Source organism: Falco naumanni, chromosome 3 (assembly GCF_017639655.2).
Source record: "Falco naumanni isolate bFalNau1 chromosome 3, bFalNau1.pat, whole genome shotgun sequence".
NCBI classification, from domain to species: domain Eukaryota; kingdom Metazoa; phylum Chordata; class Aves; order Falconiformes; family Falconidae; genus Falco; species Falco naumanni.
The window spans coordinates 107393900-107421708 of record NC_054056.1 but is presented as its reverse complement, the minus strand read 5'-3'; the positions used below and the strand labels follow the sequence as shown (position 1 = coordinate 107421708).

At 36.7% G+C, this 27809-nt stretch overlaps 1 protein-coding gene across 7 annotated transcripts in view; it reads right to left on the bottom strand.

Moving 5' to 3' along the window:
* Positions 1-1259: 1259 nt before the first annotated feature.
* The window catches only part of EFR3A (EFR3 homolog A), an 87602-nt gene continuing 61052 nt past the window's right edge, over positions 1260-27809 (bottom strand). For 5 of the 7 annotated variants that reach the window (XM_040585998.1, XM_040585999.1, XM_040586000.1 and 2 more), the window contains 12 exons: positions 26406-26457; positions 23167-23339; positions 22650-22725; positions 19269-19430; positions 17902-18033; positions 17318-17385; positions 16016-16143; positions 10886-10974; positions 7308-7356; positions 6150-6253; positions 5480-5529; positions 4020-4275 (listed from right to left, as the gene is read on the bottom strand). In XM_040585998.1, the coding sequence (XP_040441932.1) occupies positions 4170-4275; positions 5480-5529; positions 6150-6253; positions 7308-7356; positions 10886-10974; positions 16016-16143; positions 17318-17385; positions 17902-18033; positions 19269-19430; positions 22650-22725; positions 23167-23339; positions 26406-26457 (1189 nt within the window). In that variant the 3' untranslated portion in view covers positions 4020-4169. Of the gene's footprint in view, positions 2438-4019; positions 4276-5479; positions 5530-6149; positions 6254-7307; positions 7357-10885; positions 10975-13920; positions 13972-16015; positions 16144-17317; positions 17386-17901; positions 18034-19268; positions 19431-22649; positions 22726-23166; positions 23340-26405; positions 26458-27809 lie in introns of those variants that run through there. The other 2 variants (XM_040585997.1, XM_040586002.1) reach the window with 2 other exon arrangements.

Below are 27809 nucleotides of genomic sequence, written 5' to 3'. Positions count from 1 at the left end.
GTAGTGGTCATCTTGATCACAGTATCATTAAAATGTCACTGCTTACATGAGTAAAGTCGTTCAAATAAAGACAACATTGTGAAGCAGCAAAGACTTTCAGACAGAAACTCTCCCAGTACCCAGAAAGTAGCTTTTAACAGATCACTTTGGTTTGTCTTACAGCTGCAGTGGCTGCCACTTCTGTCCCTCCTTGCCTGGTCTCATGTGGTAGGGTGCCAGAATCACTTATTCACCTTTACACCTTCTCTTTAGCTATGATTTAAAATAACCTCGCCAGTGTGGCTACTCTTTTTCTCCCCGCATTGTTCTGAGGTATCCATCATCAAAATCTTGCTCAGACCAACGTGAGCAACAAAAAAAGGTTGCTGTTAAGAGCAACCTCAAGTTATCAGGTTCCGAGATCCATGATAAGTCACAGATCACAGAAAGAAGATGCTTACCCTCTAATATTTCCTAAATATACAGAAAGTTTTAATTAATGCCTGCAAAAATTAAGAACAGTGGAGCAAGGAAAAAAAAGACAATATAATCCTCTATATAGTAGAATGTATCACATGTGAGCAAAAAAGGTCCCAGCTTCCTCAAAATAGAAAAAAAACCCCTGTTCTTCCCTCAGGGTGCATACTATTAAAACCATTTAAATGTCCAGAGATGCTGCAGAGTCTCCTTCTGTGGAGTCTCCTTCTCTGGAGACATTCAAAACCTGCCTGGACACGACTCTGCAGCCTGCTCTAGGTGAACCTGCTTCAGCAGCGGGTTGGGCTAGACGATCTCCAGAGGGCCCTTGCAATGCTGACCAGTCTGTGAAATAAACGCATGTTATCCAAAAAAAAAAAAAAAAAGTAACAAACAACAGAACACTCAGCCCCACTAGATGGCATCACTGGAAAAAGCTGCCTGTGTGTGAGCTGTGTATCGATCTTCGCACACACGGACAACTTTATTCATTGATACTACAAACTCAGTATGTCTGCTGACCAGGAGGCAGGCCTGAAAAGCACAGCTTATATGTCTTCTTGAAGCTTACTTGCTATGAGGACGTGATTTTTGTATTGTTGCATTCTCAAATTTTGGTGCTTTTAGTAATAGTAATGGTTTAATCATAAATAAAAGTAGTAGTTTAATAATGCTGCGATGCAATGACATTTGCGGGGGGGGGCGGGGGAAAGGTGTGTAAAATTAGGTCTATATTACATGCAAAAAAATGTCACTGACACTTTAATTGTAAGCAATAAAAATTAACCGACACCTCAGAAATATTAATTTTAAATTTTAATTTATTTTATTGCTTAAATATAGATTGCACAGTGTGTTCTTACATTTATTGAAAATGGTTCATTACGTACAGTACAGAATATATGACCATCAGAACAACAGACAGATTAGCCCTACTCTGATTTTGGACAACAGGCTATTTCTATCTTTTGAAATTAACAAGGATTTAATTTACTTTAATGTGACCCACTATCAAAAGCTATAATTTTTCGAATGACATAATGGGAAAGAGAACCCAAAGCAAAAGCTGGAATACATTTAAAGGGCTGGATACTGATTTATAAACATTGTGACAGCACTCAGTGTGTTGCAGATAACACAGGACCAGTACGTAGATGGAGCTTTTAAGTTCTGCAACTTGTCTCAAGAATATGTAAGTGAAACAAAGCAACTTTATACTGTACAATGGCATTCTTAATCCATTTGGTTTCTTTCTTTAGCTACATATAACAATAGCTACCAAAACAGTACATTTTACAGTCACTCCTATCTCCCAGCTCTCTAGAAAGGCCCGAGTGAAGCAATTATCAACTTACAGACTCCCTGAACTTCCAGAAAGGAAGAAATTAAATATCATGTGAACACAGTGTGTTACAAGCTCTTCATTCCCTGCACAATACCTGCACAACACCTGCGTTTCCCAAACAAACTTCGTTTGAACATTGAAAACATGGAAACCTACTATTAGCATAAATGAAAAAATACTTCATAAACAGAAAACGAAATGCTGAATCTAGTCATTTTCACATGCAGCATTCATGCAACAGAATTTAATCACAGAAACAATCCTGTATTTACAGCACAGTCTCCATACTGCAAGAGTGTAAACAGAAGTACATTCTTTCTTAGACTCCTCATTTTCTTTTTGTACAAAAGTGCAGTGTTATTCTCAAAAAATGACAGTGGATAAGTGTTTTACATTGTATCCCTAGGTTAAATTTACGATTTAAAAAATTACACTCTTTATATAGGCCAAAAAACTATTATGTCTTACCTTAAAAAAAAAAAAAAGAAAAAGTGAAAACTAAAAGCTAGAGTCCTATTTATGTGTAGACTGTGGTCTGATCAGGCTGATAACGCTGCAGCAGTAAAAATCACAACGGAATGCTGTAGATAAGGGGCTGTTTCGTCATCCACTAACAGCTGTGATTGCACTGTTAAACTGAAAAGAAGGTCTCAATTACCTTTTGAGTTTTGTGAATGCTTTCTGAAAGTCTCAGCATGTTCTCTCATAGGTTTAAGTAGCTGATATTATGTCACATCAGGCTTTTAAAAGTAGTCCAGTGGAATACTGTACTACAGTTCAAAAAACTTAAGATCCTTTTTACAGTGGGCTTGCAAATGCTCAAAACAGCTAATTAGCTGGTCTGATAACCAGATTCACACCTTAGAATTACGCAGTCATAGATTATTTTAGGCTGGAACTTCTGAAGGTCATCAAAACCAAGCTCCTGCTCAAAGCAGGGCTAACAGATTGTTAGATCACTTTATTCACGGCCTGATTGCTGTTGATCAAAACTGCTGGCTAACTTAAATGTTCTACATTTATTACACATATTTGAGAACATTCATTCATGTTTGTATTGCTTCAGTCAGATTCAGAGAGATTAAGGGACTTCAAATGTACTATTCATGGCATCAACAAAAGCTGGTTTTTTTGTCTGCAGAATTTAATGAGTCATAAAGCTAGTTTTGACAGCTCTTATCAAGATGTCAGTGATTTGCCATACCAGTTTTACTTCACTTATATTTGAATAGTATACTCAGATACATAAACCTATGAAAGTTACCATATTTTCCTTATTTCTAGAAAGGTTTGAGAAATGAAACAAAAACACACACAAAGATACAACTCTAAAAATGCTTTTGCTTGACAAGATACGTAATGAGTTCTGGTCTTTAAATGGTTTCATCCAGTTTTCTTTCAATTTCTAAAATATCATTAAAAAGCTGTAATAAACTACAGAGAAATACCTCATAGAATATATTTGTAATTTCTGTATTTATGATTTAAAATGCCCTCAGTTTATTTTCTGCTATACTAAATATATCTCTCGTGTATTTATACTAAAGCAGACAGTAAAATACTACTGCATTTTCAAAAGTACAGTTGTAAACCATACACCTTAAGACATGAAAAATATTGCACAATTCAGTGCTTCGAGAGGAGATTTCTCCTCTTAGGCAAAGCAGTTAACTTTTAGCAAGAAACACATGACATACACTGGGTGTATATACCTAAAAAGCATGTTATGTGATGCATCAAAAAAATACTTAAGAAGTGTCCATTAATTCATTTACTGTACTTGAACACATGTAAGGTATTGGTTTTTTCCATATAGTCCAAAATAAACAAGTTGACTAGCTATGGCAGCATGAACAAAAGGGAGCTAAGGTAGTGCTCCACTGGTTCCATTTAACGAGATGAAGCAAGCCAAAAGCATTCTATTCGGATATACAGTTGAGATGGAGAGGAGGAAGAAAACACCAACCAAACAAAACCCGAAACAAACCAAACCAAACCCAATTCAGCTTCAACACGTTCTTTAGTTACAATGCCTCAAATAAAGGAATTTACAGAAATACAATATCCTAGAGTAACTGAAATATTCACCTATATGGCAAGACAAGTTTTAAATCTGACTTTTAGATGTACTCAAATATGAAAATGAATAAACATGATCTATGAAAAAAACCTAACTACAAATCTGTATTACAGAAGAAAAAAACTCAAGACCATCTCATGAGTTTGGCTAGAGTAACTTGTATTTGGCTCATGTCCATCATTATTTTAAAGTTAGCTTAGATGAAATAAACAATAAAATTTGAAAACTCATCTTGTTCTTTCTATTGTACTCTACTCTAAATAATGTCCAGCAGACTTCAGAAGACACTTAATACACACAAAGATCTGGAAACTTCATCTCATAGACTGGAACAGATTGGTAATGAGCATGTCCAGCAGTAATGGTCATCGTTCCTGAGGGGCTAGGTGGAGGACTGTGTGAGAAGAACAATCAATATATATAATTTATAGACTGCTTTCTTTTTTGTAATGTTATACACTAATAGCTGATAAACAAGAGTAAACTACCAACCCCCAATCATATTTTATCCTATTCCTGAAATTCTAATGAAATTATCATGCCTTGGGTTTTATTTTTTATACTTTGATCTAAACCATCAACTTCGCTGATGTTACAGAACTATGAAAATGTATTTTATTACTAACAAATACTATTTATGCTGCACAAAGGATGTTCACAGCTGTCTATAATAACGTCATGCACTATTTTGGGTGTTCAATAGCTACATACTTTCTCAAACAGATACAGCAATGGTAAAACAACAGCATTCTTCAGTACTACCAGTATACATAGAAATACTGTAAGTATACTATGACATGTTTTCTGGATATTCTCCACTACCAAAAAGATTCAAAACACCCCCATGAAAATCAAAGTGACTGTTTTAGATGAAGACTACTTTTTTTTCAGTGCGCTGGTTTTAGCTGGGGTAGAGTTCATTTTCTCCATAGTAGCTGGTATGTGGCTGTGCTTTGGATTTGTGATCAGAACAGTGTGGATAACACAGGGATGTTTTTGTTATTGCTGGGCAGCGCTTACACAGAGGCAAGGGCTTTTCTGCTGCTCCTCACCCCACCCCACCAGCAAATAGGCTGGGAGGGGACACAGCCGGGACAGCTGACCCCAAGTGACCAAAGGGATATTCCATACCATACGACATCACGCTCAGCAATAATAGCTTTAAGCGAAGAAGTAGGAAGCAGTGGACATCTGGAGTTACAGCATTTGTCTTGCAAAGTAACCGTTATGTGTGATGGAGCCCTGCTTCCTGGCAGTGGCTGAACATCTGCCTGACGATGGGGAGTAGTGAAGGAATTCCTTGTTTTCTTGCGCGTGCTGCTTTTTCTGTACCTATTAAACTGTTTTTATCTCAACCCATGAGTTTTCTCACTTTTACCCTTTCAATTCTCTTCCCCATCCCACTGAAGGGGAGTGAGTCAGTGGCTGTGTGGGGATGAATTGCCTACCAGGGTTAAACAACAACATTCATCTAAAACAATTCTTTCCTGCCTATTACATGTTTTTAAGAGCACTATGACACGACCCATCTGAAAGCAGTCACAATTACTTTATAACTAATTTTTCATTTATTATATTCTTCTTGCATAAAGCCTTACCGAATGGTGAGTTCCAGTATCTGTGCAAGTCTATCATGAAGCAAGTTTGCCTAGGGGAAAAATAAAATAAAATATCAAATTATTAACTACTATATATTGAACCGCTAAAAGGAATGAGCAAGGCCACACTCAGTGAGCATGTTCCACAACACCACATGGCAAATCTAGGCAGCATTTCTTGTCTTTTTACACTGCTGCAAGGATTCTGAACCCTGAAGAGGCATGTGAGTTTGAGTGAGCCTGTCTTGCAGTGCAAGGAATTACACAGCAAATGCTGCTGTTGCAGATAGGTGCTTAACAAACCTAAAATACATTTAAATTATTCAAAGTATATAAAGAGCTAAATACTGCTCCAGTTATTCCAGAATGAAAAAAGAATGGACTGTGAATCTAGATTTCAAAGACAGCAAGGAAAACATTAAGATGAAGAGTGTACAAGACTTCCATTCCTTTTCAAATGGTCTAGGAATAACCAAAAGCACACTTTAAATAACTGGAGTCTCCAAACACTGATATAATAGTGGACACAACAATTGAGGACAAAGATCTGAACTTCTTCAGAAGTAACAGCAGCAGCGACATGATAATATAAATCACCTTTAGCCAGCACATCCCCTTTAATGCTTATACAAGTATCTTCAATGCTGTATAACATTTTTCAGAAACTCACTTTGGTTTCACATTGTGCTGCAATTTCTTCAAATGGTGCTTTTTGGAACTTTTCAATCACAAGACGCCTTTTCTCTTTTTCTTGTTCTTCAAGTCCATTGTTATCTTAAAATTAAAAAAAAAAAAAAGACAAACGTAATCTTTGCCTATCAAGTACAAGTGATATAAACCTTCAAATGTGCACTGAAGAAGCATACACAGTATTTGAAGTGATGCAACCATATGCAAGCAAGCTGTCATCTGTCATTGCTTCTACAGAAAAATGCAGATACAATTCCAGGGAGCTGGTATGAGGACCCCTTTCTTGCGATGTGCTTTAATTACAAGTACATTCAGGTTTCCTTTTGCTTTATCATCTGGACTCAAGACTGTACTTCTCAGTCACTGCAAACAAGTTCAACAGAAAAGAACGGAGTATCCTCCCTCCCAGTATCATGAAGATAGGCGGGCAGAATTTTCTATTAGAATTTGGGAAAAGTGAGTTCAACCTCCATAGGCTGCGTGAAGCTACAACCAGCTGGAACTTTCCAGCATGTAATGAATTTAAGGAAAACTGTCAAATTTATTTACTGAAAATGTCAGTGCCTATTGTTTAAAACATTAAAGTCTATTCCATATTTTGGACAAGATTTTGGTGGACTGAACAGCATTTATTAGTAATTAGTGATATGAAAGAAGGAACAATGATAATTCTCAGTTCTGGTAACTAGGTCACTTGTCATAAAAATATTCTTTTTAAAAAAGTAAGTGTTTTTGAAGTCCACAATGTGTACCTTACAATCTGTTTTCTGAATGCACTGAAAACCTGAAAGTCTTGGTATGCAAAAAATACCTAAGTTGTTTTATAAATAATTACTCAATGGAACTTGAAAATCTCACATTATTTATAGCTTGGACTATAAGGGCAAATTTAATAGATGACAGCCATTTCCAGATGCTTGTCATTCAGTCACACTAGTTTCAGAAACTGAATTCACTAAAATTATCAAGATATCATTTCAGAAATTTAGAAATACATAGCTGAAGTTTTAAATAAATTTACTAACTGAATAAACCCAAACGTAGTATTTTAATTGTTATTCTGACCATATCTTTTTCTCTAGCAATTTCACAGTAAGCTAGAACTATGCTGCATAAAAACAACTGTAATAAATCTTACCAATTGCTTTCTTCAAAGCTTCAAAGGTGATTTCTTCAGTATTATCAACCTAAACACAAAGAAACAAAGCCCCTTAAAACCTCACATGTAACATATAAGCTTCTAAAAAATAAGGAATGTGATAAATACAGAAGGCCAAAACAGCCACAGCATTTTCTGCCTTACAAGTTTCTAATAGCTTTATCTGGAGGTTCTATGACAGCTGACAGATCACTAATTCATGTTTTTAAGCCACTGCAATTAGTGAGGAAATTGTTATCAAACAAGATCAAGAAAAACTTTCCAAGTTCTAGCCAAGACAGTCTATGGCAACAATACTTTGGAAAAGGACTTAATTTTGGCAGAACAGTCCTTTGGGTCAGGAATATGCTGCGGTGTTTCTATAGTTAAGCGTCAGTACTGGTTCTTGGACAGCTCTTGTGAATAAGAGCAACTGCTTCCCGAGACTAGCTGAGCTACCAGCAATGTGGTACTAAAAGAAGAGATGGTAGCAAAGGGTAGAGTGGAAAATTATTACTGCTTTAGGCTAACTTCGTACCAGTACGGGCTCCCAATAATTTGGTGCTTATGCCATAAACGTTGGAGCTAAAAGGCTCTACTTAACAAGCTCTATTTGATGCACTGAGAAAATCTGTTCATTTAGCAATATGAATATCCATTTGTTGCTGCAGATGTACTTCATTAGGAATTGCTTGGGGCTGCAAAATTTCCAAAGATGCATGAACATTTTCTCTGAAGAGCTCCAGCTCATGGATCTTCTGAGTTTCAATTTTTTGTAGACCTAGAGTTTCTGTATCATTAAGTATATTTACAGTGAAACCACTGTGATAGTAGTAGGGGGAGAACACTTAGGTGGCAGAACAGTGTTCACCTGAATATACCATGGTTTCTTGCCTTGGACTGCCTTACTTTAATCCTTCAAAACTAACTACATGTAAACTGCCAGCACTTTTATTTTTCCTTATAAACACTAATTGTTTAGAATGGTCTAATATGATTTAAGATAAAAGATCTGTAAGGTAGCAAAAAGTTATTTTACTCTATTCAGAAGACTCTAAACTCCTTCAATTTTTTAATTCATTGATTTGACCTATAGTAAAATGGAAAAGCCAGAAGTAACTGTTTCCTTTTTACATCGGTGATGTTCCAGGAGATGGAGCTGTAAATGATACTTTTCTAACAGATTTTGCCACATTAGCATTGTATTCTCTAACTCTGAATATATAAAAGGTTAACAAAGAAACAGCAAAACACCCTTTATGCCAAATATTTGTGGATGTGGCTAGAGAGAGTATTCAGGTTTTGAAATAATCACCTTTTACACGATTCATATTTGGTAAATATTACTTGTTTATGGCAGCCTTTCAGATTTCTAATTAACAACCATAGTACTTGCCGATATTAGCCAGCATTTTACTTTGTTATTAATATCAGAAGACCTAGCTACTTTTACAAGTGTTTTCATCTTATAAATGGTGGTAACTATGGAATAAACCATCTTCCTGAACAGGATTCACTAGCAGACTTGCCACAACAAAAAACCGTTTGATTGCATGTACAAAAGAATTTCATTTGTATTGTATACAGTAACAGATATTTTATGAATAAACAGTCTTCTACGTCAGACAGTGTACCAATGATACCATACATCATTAATCCTAAAACTTCCATTAAGTGGTTTATTCTTGCAATCATAAAGCCTCATGGTCCTTTGGATAATGTTATACTTACTAATCTACATAGGAATAAAACAAGATATAATATACTTGAAGTTTTTTCTTTTTTCCTCCTCTTGAGTTACATCCAGTGTATCACCTTATGTGGCAGGTGGCCAAAAATGCACATTACGAAGGAACAAGATTAGCCAAAATTACAGAGCACCATTATTGAAGTGGTTGAGTCACCATCCCTGGAGGTATTTAAAAGACATATAGATGTGGCACTTAGGGACATGGTTTAGTGGTGGACTGGGCAGTGCTGGGTTAACAGTTGGATTCAGTGATCTTAAGGGCAATGAGAAGTTCATTCTTGACTATCTACCAGTTTTTCAGTTGTTCATGATATAGGTATCAAAGGGCAGTTAGTTAATTGGAAAGTACTGGTTTTCCCTTTGCATTGTAAACAAACATTGCAAAGCAACTAAAGGAGGAATGCTTCATTTCATGCATTTCTGATCAATAAAATTCTTGTTTATAAGATAGATAAACAGTAATTCATTATCCAAGGCATTGTACCCCATTAAACTGAGAACTCATGCAAAGATTTTGATTTATCTACAACTGCTGCATCATCTTCAAAAAATGTCCATAGATCAATGCTTAACACATCAGCATAATCACCTAAATCTGAAGTGGAAACTTCTATAATTTAACTCTACTTTCATGAGAGATGTTCAATATCATACATATAACACATTATTTTAATATGTAATACATAATACAATAACATACAGTAAAAGATTTTTAAAAAGGATACTAATTGCAAACACCCCCATTCCTATTTGGAGCCTTTACTTCCTTCAGAAAGCTAAATATTGTGATAATCTGTTTTTTTTTCAAACAGCTCTTCTTCTTTCTTCTTAACTTGTGTCTAGTTTATCTCTATGCTTGCTAAAGCATGACAGCAAATGAACACAAAATACCATCTGAGGTATCATCAGCACAAAGCAGAAAGAAAAAATAACAGTGATGCAAAACCTAAATCACTTCTGTCCATAAGTTCTAAAATGAAACTTGCTCCTTTGCAATAGCTTAATATTGCATTTTTAACTAACATTCACCTTGACTCTATCCACACATTGTTTCATATCCCTAGCTGGTTTGTGCTTGAAGATGGCAAAGGTAGGTTTCTTTTGCAGGTCCAAACGCCTCAATTTCAACAGCTAATCTCCATTGCAGCCAGGAGAAATCTGCTTAATAAGAATCAGCAGAATCTTGAAAAAGATTCAGCAGAAATAGAAATTTATTTTAAGACATACTTCAAATGAAGTGTCATAAGATGTGGGATCATTTAACTTATAATGCAGTCTTCCTAAGGGGTAATCAGCATCAGCTCCTGTACACTACATATGAACTTTTTATTGCTACCTTATTCTTCCTGTGACTATGAAGCACTGTGTGCTAAACTGTTTTGGTCTATGTATGTAGCCTGCCCAGCCTTTACTTGCCACCCTCAAAGGCAGCAGGTGTCCCACTATTCTTCTATCTGTCAGCCCCATGCTGATGAAAAAGATGCTCAAGATACTTCAGATGATGCAGATATACAGATGCAGGACTCCATTTGATCCCTCAAAATCCAAAGAAAATATTTCAGGATATTTAATCACAAAATATTAGTTGTTCAGCACAGATATGTATTACTACCATATTCTGCAGCACTGTATGTAAAAACTATAACAACAAAATGTTTTTTACAGCAAGATCACATTTCTACAAACACAGGAGTAAAAAAAAATATCAAAATAACAAAACAATTTATATTGCTAAAACAATTAGATACAAGACTTTCTGGGAAAACTTCATTTGCATCCCCCCCCTCCCCTGAACATACTGCTTTAAAATATTCCACCATTTTCATACCTTATCCTCTGTGTTATTGCCAGGCAGAATATCCACCTGAATAGATACTGTGTCCACAATGCTCTTCCTCCTAGAGAGTCTGTCCTCATCTAGAAGAAAAACAACTTATCTTGCTTTTTGTATAACAGTTGAAACACGGTCAATCAAATTTTTATGCATCAGATGCTGATTTGTTTCTATATGCCTATCTAACCAAAGATCATGTATTTTATCATTTGGACTGTTGTGAAAAATTACCAGTTACTGATCTGAGTTATTAAATATGAAGGAAAATAACCTTTTTGTTGTCCCTTCCCCCTCTGATCCCAGACCTTGCCAACTTTCCCTTAGAACACCAGATATTTTTTTTAAAAAAATATGAGATCTTATCAAATGCCTAATAAATAACATAGCACATGATGATATATTGCTGCAGAGTAATTTACAAATATTTTTTTCATTGTGAAAATGAAATATTAAGATCTTAATCTGAAGGTATTCTGAAACAGAAAAGGGCTTCTTGGAAGCTGCCTCATTGACAGAAGAAATGAAGATTTCTGAATGAAATGAACAGCACTCCTTCCTTGTTCTTGTTACTATAAGCACCATATTCAGTCAGAAGTCTAAAAATCTACTTGGAAGAAAAATTTCCATTTCTAACTTCCTAAAACATTTTAGCAAGTCCAGCTGGCCTAAAATGTTGTCAGAGTAAGACCAACTGTGCTAATACTAAAAGGAGCACAACAATTTCATTAATGCATAAGCAGATCATCATCAAATGATCCATCAGTTGATGGATTTTCCTTTTGTGATTGCATTCCTGAGACAAATACACCAATAAAATTTTCTCATTTCTGACATTTAATCCATTAACAAAATATTAAAAAAAAAATCAGTAAAAATACATTTACAGACATGTCATGAGGATCCTCTGACAAATGGAGACTTGAGTGGCCTGACTTTTGTGTATCTCATTTACAAAACCATGAATTGTGATGGCACATTTCATATATTAGCTGAGATCAAGACTTTTAGACCTGGCCACTATTTTTTGATGACTTGAACTGCACAGTTAGAAGCACCTACAGGCACCTGATACTAAGATAAGGGGAGCAACTGTAAACCCCCCCCACTGCAAGGTAATTTATGCTGGTTCTTCTGCAGCCTTTGTTTAAACTGCTTCTAGCGAAGCCCTTTTGCAGTGCAAATATTGAGTATGAACAAAGCGGATTCATTCCAGCAGAGCTGAACATACTCAGCTTTTGAAAATCAAGAAATAACTTTCACAAGTCACATAAACAAAATGCCATTTTAAGATCAAGAGGCAGTGGCAGAACAAGATTAGTGAAAAAACACCTGAATTCTAGCTATCTTTGCCAGGTTCTCAGAGACCGGGAAGCATTTGAAGTGGCATTTTGAAGGATTTACTTAATTTGTACGACCCAGTACACACAGTCTGAGGAAAGCACCTTGGCCCTCAAGAGTAAACACAAGACAAAACTACATCTTTGCTGCCATCTTGCTGCTCTCTCTGAAATCGACATGCAAACACCAGAAGATACATTTCTGGGACTACTTTGGATAGAATTAATTTTTGCAGTGGATGCGTCACTCTACTTGCCTAATAAAAATGCCCATTTGTCTCTAATTTCAATGTATTAAGTGAGTAAAAATTTGTGAAAATTGCCATTTTTTCTGTTGTATGATCTAAAGGCCATCTCCACACACACAAAGGAGCCCAGTGGCACGAGGGCAGTGGTGGAGCCCTAATAACCACTGCCCTGTCCCCTGCCAGGGCTGTCCCAGGCACCCACCCATAGGGCAGTGGGAGCAGCTCTCTGGGTCACCTCACTGACTGTGGCGGTATCGGTGACTGGGGTACCGAACACATTGTGGGATGCAGGGGAACAGCATCTTGGGATTGCATAAGGCTCAGTAAGGGATGTTTAGGGGAGGAAGCAAGGGTGGGGAAAAGGAGGACTGAGATGGTTTGAGAAGGAGCAAGCAAGGAAAATACTGGGTGAAGGCATCAGTCCCATGTAAACCAGTTACTGATCTGTACCTGCATCTGGCCCTGCTCTGAGCATCACCAGTGCAGCCTGCCCCATCTTCTGATTGAATTCCATTTCTCTTTTCCTGGGGGAGGGACTCTATTCTTTGTGCAGGTGTGCACATGGGGGTCTGAGCACAGCACCTGGAGTCAGACCACAGGTCAGAAGGCCTGTGTGTCTGGAGCAAGTGATAGTGAACAGTATCAATGTGTGATCACGAGGGAATATCAAGCGGGACCAGCAGGTGAGTAGGTCAAGTGGCCTGGGAGCAAGGGGTGCCTGTGTGTCTGGCACTCTGTGTCTCTGAGGGGGAGGCACCTGGAGCAACCAGGAGGCTCAGGCCAACTGTCCAAAAGACCATGGAGCCTGGGGGGTTTATTGAGACCCACACGTACACACATGTCTGCACTTCTGCGCACAGCTGGGATCTGTACCAGCAGCTGGACTGGGGCTGTGGGCCGTGGGGACTCACATATTCAGGTGCCAGTGACTGGGGAGACTGCGAACCAGGACACAGCTGGTGAGCAGTATGTAAGCCCAGCTGCTGGTGGGATGCACACAGAACATATGCATGTATACCTGTGCCACTAACAGGCCTTCATCCTGAAAAGCCAGCCAATAAGATGAATCATCATTCTGTGAACAGCTGTGAGCTCCTTCCAACTTTTTACCAAGTTCTTGCAACGTCACTCAGAGGTAATTAGCACTACCACAAAAATGATACCTACAGCCCTACTACCTGCTCTGAAAAAGAAAATCAGAATATAATGTAGAATCCCAAATCAAGAGTAAACACAAAGACAAACCTTGCAGCTGGTAACACTGCTACAGGTATATCAAGGAGATAAAAAAAAAAAAAAGCAGAAGGAACACAAAATACACTAAGTACAACACAATTTCTGGCTTAAAGATCTTCTAAAAACATATTTTCTTTTTGACTGTGCACATCCTATACAGACATACTACAGCTAGCAGGAGAGCAGGCTGACTACAGCTCAGTTTTACCTTTTGACTTGTGTCTGCACTTATGAGGTTTTTTGCCTGATGAAAATAGAGCTAAATTAAAAAAAAAATTATACATGTATAGACAAAAAAATTATTAAATGTGCATTTAAATTATCAGCTTCCCCCCTCCCCAAATAAGGAAGAGAACAAGGTACAGGAAGTTGCAGATATTAATGTCATTCAAACTGATAAAAAGTCCCAAAACCTAAAACAAAGACAGGATGATGATTTCATGTCTATAAGTCATTGTTAAGCATTATATCATTGATATTCACAAATGCTAGAAATAATTAAGATAAAAGCTTTACTGGCTTTCTGGGTTCAACCATAACTTTCACAGGAATATAGAAAAATTGGATCCATCTTTTACTGAAATTAAATAGTATGTTTTGAGCACTATACTCTAGCATTATAATACTAGCAATGAAACATTTCACTGAAGTAAAAAATGAAAAGTTCAAGAATTCCAAGATACTCACTTTGATCTTGATTTAGTTAAATCAAAACCTTGGAAGCTCTATTCCACAGGATCAGAGATTAATGATCTTAATTAGACATGATAACAGACATGGAACCTGTTTTGATTACAGCTCTTTACAAAAAGATTACAAAAGAACTAGAATAATCTGATTCACATATGCTGAGATTTAGTGTTAAATATGGCCATTTCTCATCACCTGAAAAGGCAGTTAATCACATATTTGCAGTTAAACTCACTTAACCTTGATAGCAGAACTTGCATTATCTTCCTCTGTAGAAATGCATTTTAATCAAATTATCCATGAAAACCCTAGCAAGGTCATTTGAGTACAAATAAACCTCAGTTTCTAGAGGAGGCTTAACAGAAACTTTACACTAGGCTCTTTTTCTCGTTCACTCAGTAAAAATTTGAAAACATTTCCTTACTTGCTACCTACCTCTTCTGCCAATACTAAAATGTAACGTTAACTATTTTTCTGGACACTAGAAGAAATAATCTGTCAAGTATAGCAACATTTTCCTTTTTTAGAAGGCAACAACCACCAACAGAAAACACAACACACTGCAGTTGTGTCAGAATATATCACTAGTTTGCCTGCTAGCACTTGGGACAAAACCACATCTGCTGGTCTGGAGAACTCATTCCCTCCCATAGCAGCTATCCAAAAAAGCTTATTCAAGAGCAGGCAGCAATGTCTCTGAATCATACTGTAAGTGTGACAGATCTGGTATTCACTGTCCATATGTACTATGTTTCTTTCTATGTGTGTGCTACAAAACATAGGAATCACATTTTCCTGCTAGGTCCTTCTATTTCACAAAAAGGTCATGTTTCAGACAGGGATGCCCCATCATCTATTACAACAGCAACCAGTTATGTACACAGAAAAACAACATGTGGTTAATAAAAAAATTCTTCAGAAAATGTTTTTCAGCCCATTTTCCTCAATTGGCTGTTGAAAATATATTAAAACCTGAAAACACACGGTGCCACATACCAGCTAGTCATTCACACACTATGCTTGCATCCCAGGTAGCACAAACTCTCACAAATATTTTCATTGTGTTACTGACATTAAGCTAGCATAGGTATCTAATGGAGGAAGACATAACATTCTTGATTAAATCAACATCTGCTCATCAGGAATTTTACAAAAGCCATAACTCAAGTCAGCACAAAGCCATATGGCAGAAGGATAGAATATGTTCCAATCCAGTCTTTACATAAAAAGGATAAACTATGTCAACTTGTGTAATCCTTCCTTACCTTCTAACCCAAGTTAATACTGAGTGAGGAACAGTAATAATCACTACTATCTTCTTAGGTATTCTTTCAAAAGCAAAGACTTTAACAAAGAAGTGGGTTCAAGAACTTTCTGCCCCACCTCCTGAATTTAAGGAAAAAATAATCTTAAAGGACACAGTGTTGAAACTTCTTAGCAATAATACAGCTGCTAATGAGGGGGGGGGAAAAAAACATCCTGGAAAACGAAATTACACTTAGGATTAAGTTTTGTTGCCAAGTAGGCACATTACATTTCATTGGCACACAACACTTTAAGAAAGCATTCTTAGTAACTGCTACTTAGTAGTCTTGCCACTAATCACCACTCACCTGTTACCTGGGGTACATATGGAACTGACAATCTTTCCACGCTGTATCCACTGCCTCCTAATGATTCTGCAATCTTGTTTGTCAGGAAAAATAAATTTTTTTCATCCTTCTCTAAGGATTTTGGAAGACTGTGAAAATATATATTTGAAGTTATTATCTACCAACAGATATTTGTTCATTACGCAAAGTATTTTCCAGTGTATGCAAGCAACCAAAAAGGGTCAATGGTCATGATTTGATGGAAATAAAAATTGCTTAGTTTTTTAGGAATAAATACACAGCCCCAAATTGCTCCATTGAATACCTCTGTAACAGTTTAAATTATCTTAACATTTCTTGGTTATCTGAAGTATGTTCCTCACCTATTCTGCACATCTTGAAAGAATATGGTCTCTACATAGAAAAACCTGCAGAATAATAGTATTTCCCATTTGCCAGCAACGTGCCATTTCATCAAAAAAGATTAAGGGTATCCTGGGCTGTACCAGGAGTACTGCCAGCAGGTTGAGGGAGGAGATCCTTCCCCTCACCACTGATAAGACCATACCTGGAGTACTGTGTGAAGTGCTGGGCTCCTCACAACAGTAGAGACAAGAGTTCAACAACGAGTCACTAAGGTAGATTAAGGGACTGGAGCATCTCTCCAATGAAGAAAGACTGAGAGAGCTGGGATGGTTCAGCATGGAGAAGAGAAGGTGGATCTTATCAATGTATACAACTACCTTAAGGGAGTGAGGATGGAAAGACAATAGTCAGGCTCTTTTCAGTGGTGCCCAGTGACAGGACGAGAAGCAACAAGCACAAACTGAAACACAGAAGGTTCTGCTTGAACATCAGGAAACACTTTTTTTACTGTGAGAGTGACCAAGCACTGGCACAGGTCGCCCAGGGAAGTTGTGGAGTCTCCATCCTTGGAGATATTTCAAAGCCATCTGGATGTGGTCCTGGGCAGCCTGCTCTAGATGACCCTACTTGAGCAGCAGCATTGGACCAGGTGATCTCCAGAGGTCCCTTCCAACCTCACCCATTCTGTGATTCAGTGAAAATGCATTTTGCTGTGTTAGCACTTACACCAAGCATCATACTGGGCAGATGTAAATGCCTCTCACTACAGTAAAAAAAGTCTGAAAAACATGTTTTTTCCATATATGCTTTTAATGCTTGGTTTTCTTCTGCCTATTCTGTACGCTATTAATCCTCTAAATTATTTTTCACATATGCAATGTATTTCAGTAATGTGTGATTTTTAATGGTAAAATAGGTACTTCACTGTTCCTTATTTCACATTCTATATGTACTTACTTGCATTTGTCCTTGAAGATTGTTTCTGGCAGAAAATAAGATGCCTCCAAACTTCTAGTTTCGATGACCTGAAAAAAACCCCAAGACAAACAGTAGAAATGGAGTAGTTCCATAGCTGTTTTCTCCAATGACTAAATTGCCTAAACAGGTTTTACTGTAGCAGATTACCAACCCTTCACTAACATCTACCTCAGCAGAAATTAGGCCTTTAGAATTTATTTTAACCAGAGAAAGATTGTGGCACTCACCCTTTAGACTAAAATCTAGTTCTCAGGTCTTGTGCATGTCAGTACTGTTACCAAAACCAGGGAGGTTGTAAAGTCTTATACCAGATGGGGATTTAGCCCATTATATATGGTACCATAAACAAAATACAAATGCTATACCCTAAGAGAAGAATATTCTGTGCATAATTTTTAGAGTCTGCAAGTAATGCAATTGGAGACTGAAGACAAAGAGCAATGTTGGTGGACACAAGTACAGGAGATCAACACCACAAGCAATTACTTGACAAGTTATTTACCCATTTTACAGTAGGATATGTACTGTTCTAAACTGACTTAAATGACTTAATTATGTGTTACCTTGCTGACATGCTGACAAAAAGCAGGAACTGCAATCATCTGACTCAGAAAGTTTAAATACGCTGCAACCAATGCCATTACACCACAACGATTGAACATTGGCAGATTATCCTCATTGATGATGGCAATGTCCTGAAATATAAAGGATAGCATCATACTTTTCAAGTTAACAGGCTGTCCTGAATATATGAAAGTTGAAATTATTGTTAGTAACACTAGCTGACATATGAAGACTATCTGGTATTACTTAGTATTTCATACCTCTTATCTTAAAATCCTAATCTTTTAGCTCACTCCTGAATTATATCTATATATTGATCCAGAGTTAAAAGAACTTGAAGGATTCAACCCCCATGAAGAGAAATAAATCTACTCAACTCAAACCTCTGTTTCTCAGAGAGTACAGGTTAATGACTGTGAAGTCTCTTGTCCTTACCACCTGCTGATCCTAACTTTTTAAAGGAAAATTAGAAATTTGAAACAGTAGTTTAATAATAAAAAACACTCTTGTGAGTCACAGATACATAGTACCATAAAGGGAATTATTTAATGCTTATTAGCATTTCTATGTTTATTCAGATTGTATTATTTTTGCTCTAGTAAAACTCACAATGTCATTTTCATCAAGTAAGGATTTGGTTCAGTGACATGTTAAAACTGAGGATGCCCTCTGAGTTTCAGAGGTTTCATAATGCAGGTGCACGCTAGGGAATAAGGTTAATGACAGCAAGTGAACTGGGGATACAGGACAACTTCAAATTTCTATGGCACATACTAGCAAAATTTTTTTGGAATGCTTTAATTTCAACACAGATAAATCTACTAAGTTACACTGTTTCACTGAGTACCGTATGCAAGTATGAAATGATGTTTGATCCTGTAAAGGAAATGTAAAGGAGTAAAGGCTGTCAATACATTCATACAATTTTACCCAAAAGTAAGATTAAATAGCCTGTTTCAACAAATATTTCCAATCGATCAATTAACAAAAAGCTTTCTCCCAAAGTGAGGACAACCCACACAATTTATATGGAATACTGATTCAAGATCACAGGTTGTAAGAAAACCTTGTCAATTTGTTAAATAATGTATCAGTCATTCTAGGGAATATTTCAACAAATATCACATCTCCTATATTTCCTGAAGAGAACACACTGTAGAAGTTTGTAACAAATCTGAGTAGTTGAAGCTTCCCTATTAACAGTGGTAAGTACAAAGTACAGTTCCTTAATAGATTATCAAATTCGAACTGAATTATGTGAATTCCAATCTGAAGATCAATATACAAACAAAAAAAAGTTATCGACATCTCCAATTAAAAATTAAAATTGTCCCTCAATGAATGCAACACTGATTTAGACTCGTACCTGCAGAGCAATAGCTAATCGAATGAGATCAATAACCACTTCTTCATTGGCTAGTTCAATTGTGGTAAGAGCTAGAGATGTAAACAGTAGCTCAAAGTTTTTTTGGACATTGTCTTCTTCTTTACAGCCTAAGTAGATGTGTCTGTACAACTGCTGACCATGCTATAAAAGACAAAAAAGGGAAAATGAGTACTAAAAATCACAGAATACTTTAGGTTAGAAAGGCTATTTAAAGGTCCTCTAGTCCTATCCCTACTCCAGGCAGGGCCAGCTTTGATGTTAGGTTATTTTAGATAAAGAATTAATAAAAAAGGATAAAATAAAATACATGTATATACATATACACACAAAAAAGTACATGATTAATCAAGACGACTATAACAACAGCTTCTGTATAAATACAGTACTATTTAATGTAGTAAAATACAGGTGGGGAATATACAGAGAACTGCATGTGAATATTGCACTGCGTGTCAGACATCGGCATTGATTTCCTATTGAAATATTCAGAAATAAATCTGCCCATTTATGAAAAGGAGGGGGGAAAAAGAAGATCTTGAAACATCCACAAGAACATTCAAGTAACTGAAGAGTTTTCAAGGGTTATCCTTGTGAAGATATCAATTTTATTCACTAAGCAAGTCTCCTTGAACAGCAAACTAAGAAAAAATTCTTCTAGAGGATGTTTCAGAAGATGAGTAGGGCTCTCTAATGTACATAGAGGCCTCCACTAACTGTAGTGATGAACACTGATTATCTAATGAAAGACCCTCAAATTAAAAGTGACTTTCCCTTCCTTGTAACACTGTGCCTAACCAATCTTTGTAAAGAAACTATTATCTTAACACAAAAAACGCCCCAAACAAACAAAAACCCCAAAACAAACGAAACCACAGAAAGGCAGGATAAGCAGCAGGTTTTGCATGCAACAACCCAGTACCACTCCAACATTCTTAGTCTGTAGAGGATACAGGTCTGTATCAGTTGACCCAGTTGATTTTCAAGATCTAAGGACTGATGCTTTATCTCTGGAAGAAGTAGTTCAGCTCCAGAAGGAGAAAACTCGTTTTTAACACCTGCTTTTCAAGCAGGACATATACACGTAAGAAATAATAAAGATGGCATTGTTTATTTTATTACTTCTAAAATAAAATATATAGATGTTCAAATATATGTTTTATTTACAAAAGTGGGAAACCAAGCTACTAGCAAATCACAGAAGCCATTATGAAATAAGCATTGTAAAAGTTTGCTATTTAAAGACAAGGCATATTTGGAAAATAAAGGCATATTTGGAAAATAAAAGTAATGAAATTATTCATCCCACTGATAAAGAATTAAACTTGCACATGAAAATAGATTAATACATGGATCTTCTCAACACACAGTATCTTTCCAGAAGATGGCAAAATGCAAGAATTGCCAATGTTGAAGTAATCTTTACGTTTGCATAATTCTAGTATTAACCAAGACAGGTGTAAATTTACTACAAGGAGTATTAACTGTAGTAATTTAGCAAGAACATTTATCTTGCAATATTACTTTAAAGTTGCACAACTCTAGTTTGCATGTTATTACATATGTAGTATTTTTGCCTCTGGACAACTTAAAGTGCAATTATTCTGTTTTATAATTAGAATATTAAATTAAGTTAGCACTCTGAAGACAATTTTTTTTATTTCACAGCTAACAGGAAACAAAGTAGCATGGGATAGCTGGAAGAAGTCAATATATTTTCTCAGCTAACAGTGACATATGTTCTAGCCTGCTTTAGAGGTGACTTCAGTAATTTGTATTTTTTTGTTTACAAACCTATCTACACACATAAACCACAGTCAAGAATGACAGACCACACTAAATAACTGTATGTATATTTCCCACAAAGAAAATAAGGTGTTTACTATAAAGAATTTCACTCTATATTATCATCATCTAAAAAAAAAAAAAAAAAAACCACCTGTTTTTCTTTAGAACCAAACATACTCAGAAGTCCACTGGCATAATATCCTGTAAAAACAAACTTTTAAGGAGATGCATTTTTTTCTTCAAAGTTAAATTTCTTTAATATCTTTACCTAAAAGGTAAGACACAAGTCCCTGTACAAAGGCTTTTAAAAAAAGATTTATAAATAAAAATTCATCTGAAAATACAACAAAATAAAAGCTATACAAACGAGAAACTACTACCAAGCATAAATAAAATGCTGCATAGGGATCTAACTATAGGGAAGTTTTTTTCAAAATAATGGTTTAGATATACACTGTTCTAATTTCATACATGCAAGAATTTTCACTGAAGATATAAATGAAAATTTCATTCCACGGAACCACCTCTCAAATCTAGGGCACCTCAACAGTGAAGTCACTCTAATTTGAATTAAAATTGCTTGATAGTGATCTTTGCAACCTGTTGCACAGAGTTATAGAAGAAAAGCAAAGCTACTGATTCAGTTATTGTGGCACTGTGCTCCCCCCCCCCATCCCGACCTAACAACGACCAACTGCATTTGGCCCGAAGTGGATTTGGGAGCTTGACTCCAGCAGCATGCCTATCCCATAAAATAGGTAATGGATGTGGTCTAACAAATAACTGAGGGACACCCGGGCTGAGGTGGGGGCCTCACAGCCTGCTGTTGCTTCAGTGAAGGCCAGGAAGGCTCCCACACATCTCTAACTGTGAATCTGTACCACAGGCCGGTCTGTACAGAATCCTCCCTGCTCCAGCACACCCTGCTGACCTTCCAGAACTGATACTTCCTTAAGGGCCAGTCAGCACACAATAACTGACTTAGTCCCATCTCACCATGAGTATAAAATCTGGCACTGTAGACTTTTTTTTTAAGGACAAGAACTCAAACTACCGGGTCAGGGTCAACGGGCCTGGACCTCTCCTCACCAAGAAGGGATGTCTCTTTACTGAGATTTGTGCCTTTGACTACATCAGATGTCACCTGGGACAATACTGTTAACAGAAGTGCTGAACTCTTAACTCCAGCTCGATTTTTGCAGGAAGTGCTTTTATAAGCAGCAATGCTGAACTTGTCATATCTGTCACCTTAGGAAAGCATCAATTTTTTTCAACTTTGTGAAACTGTTTCAGTGAAAGGCCTTAAACTGGGCTCTGACAGGCAAATATTGACTCTGATGAGTGGCTGCACATATAAAACCTTTTGACTTAAAACAGTTGACAGTCTGAGACTAGGATGATCTAGCCGCACCTAGACTACTCTCTGAGAAGGAGTTTAGAAAGCAATGGGATACCTTCCAAACTGTGTGACTCAACAGGAGGGCTGTCTCCCCCACAACCCCACTGACTCAAACTAATTTAACAGTTACTGTATCTTCTTTCCAGATAGGAAAGTTCACTTTTTCATCCTATTACCTTTTTCATGAAGCTCACGTCTTGCCTTGAAATTTTGTCTCGTTTTATCTTTAGATCAGAAACATCTGGTATTATTCTACAAAGGAAACAAAAATGTTGTTTTAGCAAAAAGTAGCTGCGGAAGAGGATGTGAAATACATGAACTATTCAACCAAATCTTGAAGTAATTTCCATTTTAATTATATCAATGTTTAACAATGACATTCAAATTTCATTTGAAGGAGGAGAACCATACACAGAATTATGACAATCGCTTTTTTTTTTTCCTCTACATAAAATACCATATTCTGTCTTCCGGTTAAACTAGCCGATATTGGCAATGGTCATTTAAGGTATCATGCACTGAGGCTTACCTGTAAAGCTCTTGCCATCAATAAATGATGCTGAGCACTGTGCATTTATCAGAACAGTACATTAACATTTCAAATGAGGAAAAAAAATTAAAAACCAACAGTACTTATCAATTCAGATATTAAATTAGAATTTCAAGTAGGCCAAAGCAAAGAGAAAGAACTACCGTATCCCTCTGAGCTTTGCTCTGTTGTCATGCCGATCAATGAGATTATGCAATATTTCCAAGACCAGCTGCCTTAGCTCAGAGTCTTCCATGAGTGAAGGAGACAATAATGGGTCCAGAAATGGGGGAGGAAGTGCATTAGTTATCATCGTTGCTTTGTATCCTGAAGTCACCTGTTCATTGTTGGAAGTAAAATTAGTGTGTGTCATTATTGCATTGTAAGAATTACTTGCAGCTGTCACTCATCTTTTAGTGGGCTTGCTTTGGCACCTGAAAGGTGGATTCATACTCTAGTATTGTATTAGTTTTGAAAATTCCTAAACTCACTATGAATTTGGAAAGACTTTTATACTCATGTTCAAATGAACTCCCTCATCTGTTTTAAAGTGGTACTTCTCAGGAACCTTCTTCTACCAACACACCCGAAAGAAAAAACAAATTGAAATTCTTTCAAAAAATGACCTATGAAAAGTTGCAGGGCATAAAATGAAGATGGTAATAATTCCAAGAAATTTTTCTATTTCAGGGTCCGAGCTGCTCATACATGGTACCAAGCATGTTCATGTGAAGAAAAAGAGAGAAATCAGGGCTTTTATGTACAACTTGAACATTCATGGATATTACTTTATTGCAAAAAAGCAAGCAGCAAACATAATTTTCTTAAAAATCTGTTACCATGGTGGGTTTTTTTCTTTTTTTTTTTTTTTTTTTTAACCTAATACTACCTTGACTTGCCTCATTCAATGACCTTTATTTAAAGCAAGCTCTGTAGGTACATAAGGAAAAGTTAACTTCTGACAATTTAAACATTAATTTGCTAAAAATTTACAGCAGTCAGAAATGTTTAGAATTTACTGTCTCTTAAATGGAGGTTACCAGAATTTTACAATCTCAAAACCAAAACAGAATTCAGAAAAACTGACAAGCATAAACTGTTGAGGATGACAAAGCAAAATGATTCAAAATTTAATTATTAAAAAAGCAATCATATTTTTATCTAAGACTTTGCATAATAATTATATCTTCATTATACATATCTCAAACCATTACAGCTTTTACAAGTGAACTGTGTTGTGCTGTTTTTTGCTGGGACAGTGTTACTCTTCCTCATAGTAGCTGGTATGTGACTGTGTTTCGGACTTGTGCTGGAAACAGTGTTGACAACACAGGGATGTTTTCCTTATTGCCAAGCAGTGCTTACACAGCGCCAAGGGCTTTTCTGCTTCCACCCCACAAGCAAGGAGGCTGAGGGTCTGGGGGTGAGCAAGAAGTTGGGAGGGGACACAGCCAGGACAGCTGACCCCAACAGACCCAAAGGATATCCCAGATCACATGACATCGTGCTCAGCAAGGGCTGCTGTTGCCCAGGGACTGGCTGGGTATCAGTTGGCTGGTGGTGACCAAATGGGTTGTGGGTGGCATTTTTTATGTTGTGTGGGTGGGCATTGTGTTTGATTTTGTTTTATTTACTACTAATTTTTCTTTTTCTTTCCCCCCCCCCCCCCCCCCCGCCGCCGCCTTGTTTCCCTTTTTCACTTATTAATCTGTTTTAATCTCAACCCACTTTTCTCAGTTGTACCCTTTCAATTCTCTTCTCCATCCCACCGTGGAAGAGTGAGCAAGTGACTGGATGGTGCCTTACTGCCTGCTGGGGTTAAACCACACCGTGTGAGCAACTGCTATTCCTATAGCATAACTCAACAGGCTGAAAGGAAGCTAGCTGGCAGAGGATACGTGAAGGTATTTAATCAATCATTTTGAAAATGAAAAATTACTAATATTACAAACAGTAAGATTGCAAATAGAAGTGCATGCTTTTAATGAAGTGCCAGATTTTAATTGCATATACCACATTGTCTGCCTGTGTGTATGCATGACAACAGGCTGATTATATTGTGAAGTATTATGCTTTTGTAAAGAATATGTGATGTGCAATACTCCATTCCGTACACAGAACAGGCAGGGTTTAGTAGTTTCTAGTTCTTTATTATGTGTGTAGACTAAGCCTTATATGCCACAACAAAAGCTTTGCTCTGAACACAAACCCTTCCCACATTTTTTCCATGATATTTATCAATGTCCGAGTAATTCATTAAGCATCAAAACATTCACCTTCACATCTTTGTGCCATAATGGGATTTTTACTTCCATATTCTGAGAGGATCAAAAGCAAAAATCACTATCAAAAATGTTAAATTCATTCCACATGCATAATTTGAATCCCTTAAAGCATATTTAAGACTGTGCAGCACCCTGAATAATTAGAACAATTCCTACCAACTTCAATGGAAATTTTTAAGACTGGTGAGATGAATATTGTCAGGAAAAGTTTATGCATAGCTGAGTCTACCTTTAATGAAGGCAATGTGCAAAATGACCCCCTGAGGTCCCTTCTAACGTGTTTTCTCTCCTTAAATTACAACTATCAATACTCAGGTCTTCTGCAAGCCAGAATATAGAATTCCATATTCTGACAAAGAAAGAACAGTTTTAACTGATTTGCCTAACACCACACAACAATTTCATGTCAGAGCAGGGACAGAAATTCATTTTCCAGGAAGGCACTCTTCTGCTTTAGTCATGAAATCATTCTTCATGCTATTTCCCCTACTTCAGTCACTAAACAATTTTTGGTTTCTGCAACAAAATAGGCCAGAATTCTACAGGCAAGGGCCTCCTTTACTACCGACTTCTGATTTGTACCATCAGGATGTATTTCCAGAAAAACTCTTTGAAGGCTCACAGTTGAAAAATGTCCTGGTGATAGAATATTTAACCATACCTTACAATAAACTTGAGAAATACTAGGAAGGAAAGAACAATGGTGCCTGAAGCTTTAAGGGCTTTGAAGTAGGCATCCATTCCTACAGTTTTAAAATATTACCCATTTTGACTAATTACAGGTTTTCTGGTGTCAAGAGACAAAAGTGATTTCACTTCAATGTTGCCAGCATTGCTGGCAGAACTAGTCAACTCAACCTCTTGATGATGTTCTTTTGGATCTGCAGATCCATTTTATAACTGGTAAAGTGCTCTAAGAGATGAATAAATATTTCTTGAACTGCTTGTAATGTTAAGTTGGGAAAACGCTGTCACAATTTTACGCAGTAGAACTGCAGATCTAAGTAATATGAAGGTACGTTTAATTTCATAATGCAGAGTTGTAATACTGTACTTATATGTATAAATACATAAAGTGAAGCATTTATAACGTAGTATACTGAACACAGAAGGCTTACCATAAGTAGAGATCTCAGCAACATGATTTGAATCCTCCTAGTTCCCAAATCCCTACAATTGGAAAAAAGTTGAAAATTAGTTTCTTTGCATATTTTCAAAATATTATTCTACTTCAAACATCATTCTAACACCTCCATTTTTGACAAGGGAATACAGCAGTCTTGGAAGAGATGCTAGCCGACCACAAATATGGGGCAAATCTCTCTAAACGAGGTGCAATAACTAAATGTTTTTGAACAAGACATTTAAAGGAAGGCTTAAAAATCAAAGGCACATACAATTAAAAAATGCAGTAAATGATATATGGGAAGTTGATCTAAATCTTCGTGTTTCATTCCAAAACCTCTTTGTATCTTGAACTCTTCAACTGCTACATGCTTGACTTAATTTTCACAACCATCAGCGCTCAGCATTTCTTCTGAATTAAATTTGAGTCTTTTAAGAAACCAGAACACTTCTTGTTTAAATCAGACCCCAAAACTTTGGGACTAGGAAAAAGTTATCTGCAAAATCAGTAGGAAAAACTGAAAGAACCCTCAGTTTTCAGATCACAGGAAAGAACACAGAACACCACTTAACCTTTCTTCATCTGTTCTCATTTCCATCTGCTAGTACAAAAAGAGGTTAAATACCTATTGGTATATAGTCACATATGCACTGTTCTTGCAAGATCTTACAAGATAAAAGTGCACTTGGAATAAATTGGCCCATTCAAAGAGACTCTTTCAAGAAAGTTAAAAAGGTACAAACCCTTTTGTCTACCAAATAGTATAAGGAAAGAGCAAGCCTCTTCACAAAAGTTATCCCTTATATAACAGTGGAAATTTCCACCTTCACGGGCTATAATCCTGGCTATATTCTGTTGGCAGTATCATTCATGTGTCTTGTGTAACGGAGACCAAATTTTCAGGCAGGTAACGAGACTGTATCAGCAGTCAGAAAGCCTGCTTTATTTGGAATGACATACACGCATCATACTAACATACTACTCAGTCCCATGGTTACATAAAATCCCACGAAGGAAAATTGTATAGTTAAAAAACAAACAAAAAAATCCTACACCAGCTGGTAATCCAAATAAATCCACATCCAAAGGGATTAGTATTTTCAAATACCACTTTAACACGTGACAACTGCCTGGCACAGACAGATTCCTGTCTTCCATGGAACAGTGTCCCGTAGTGCAGGGACCCAATACTCTATGAAAAGCTACCAAGCAGCCAGGAGAATGACAATGACTTCCTATTGAAGATAGCAGGTGATTGGACATATGTGGCACAAAGTATCCATGCATACCTGCAAAGAATAGCTGCAACCTTCCCACTGACTTTCCCCATACTGAGAAAAATGAGTCATTAATCATAATTATTCATGTTACAGGGAAAAATATTACTTTGGTGCAT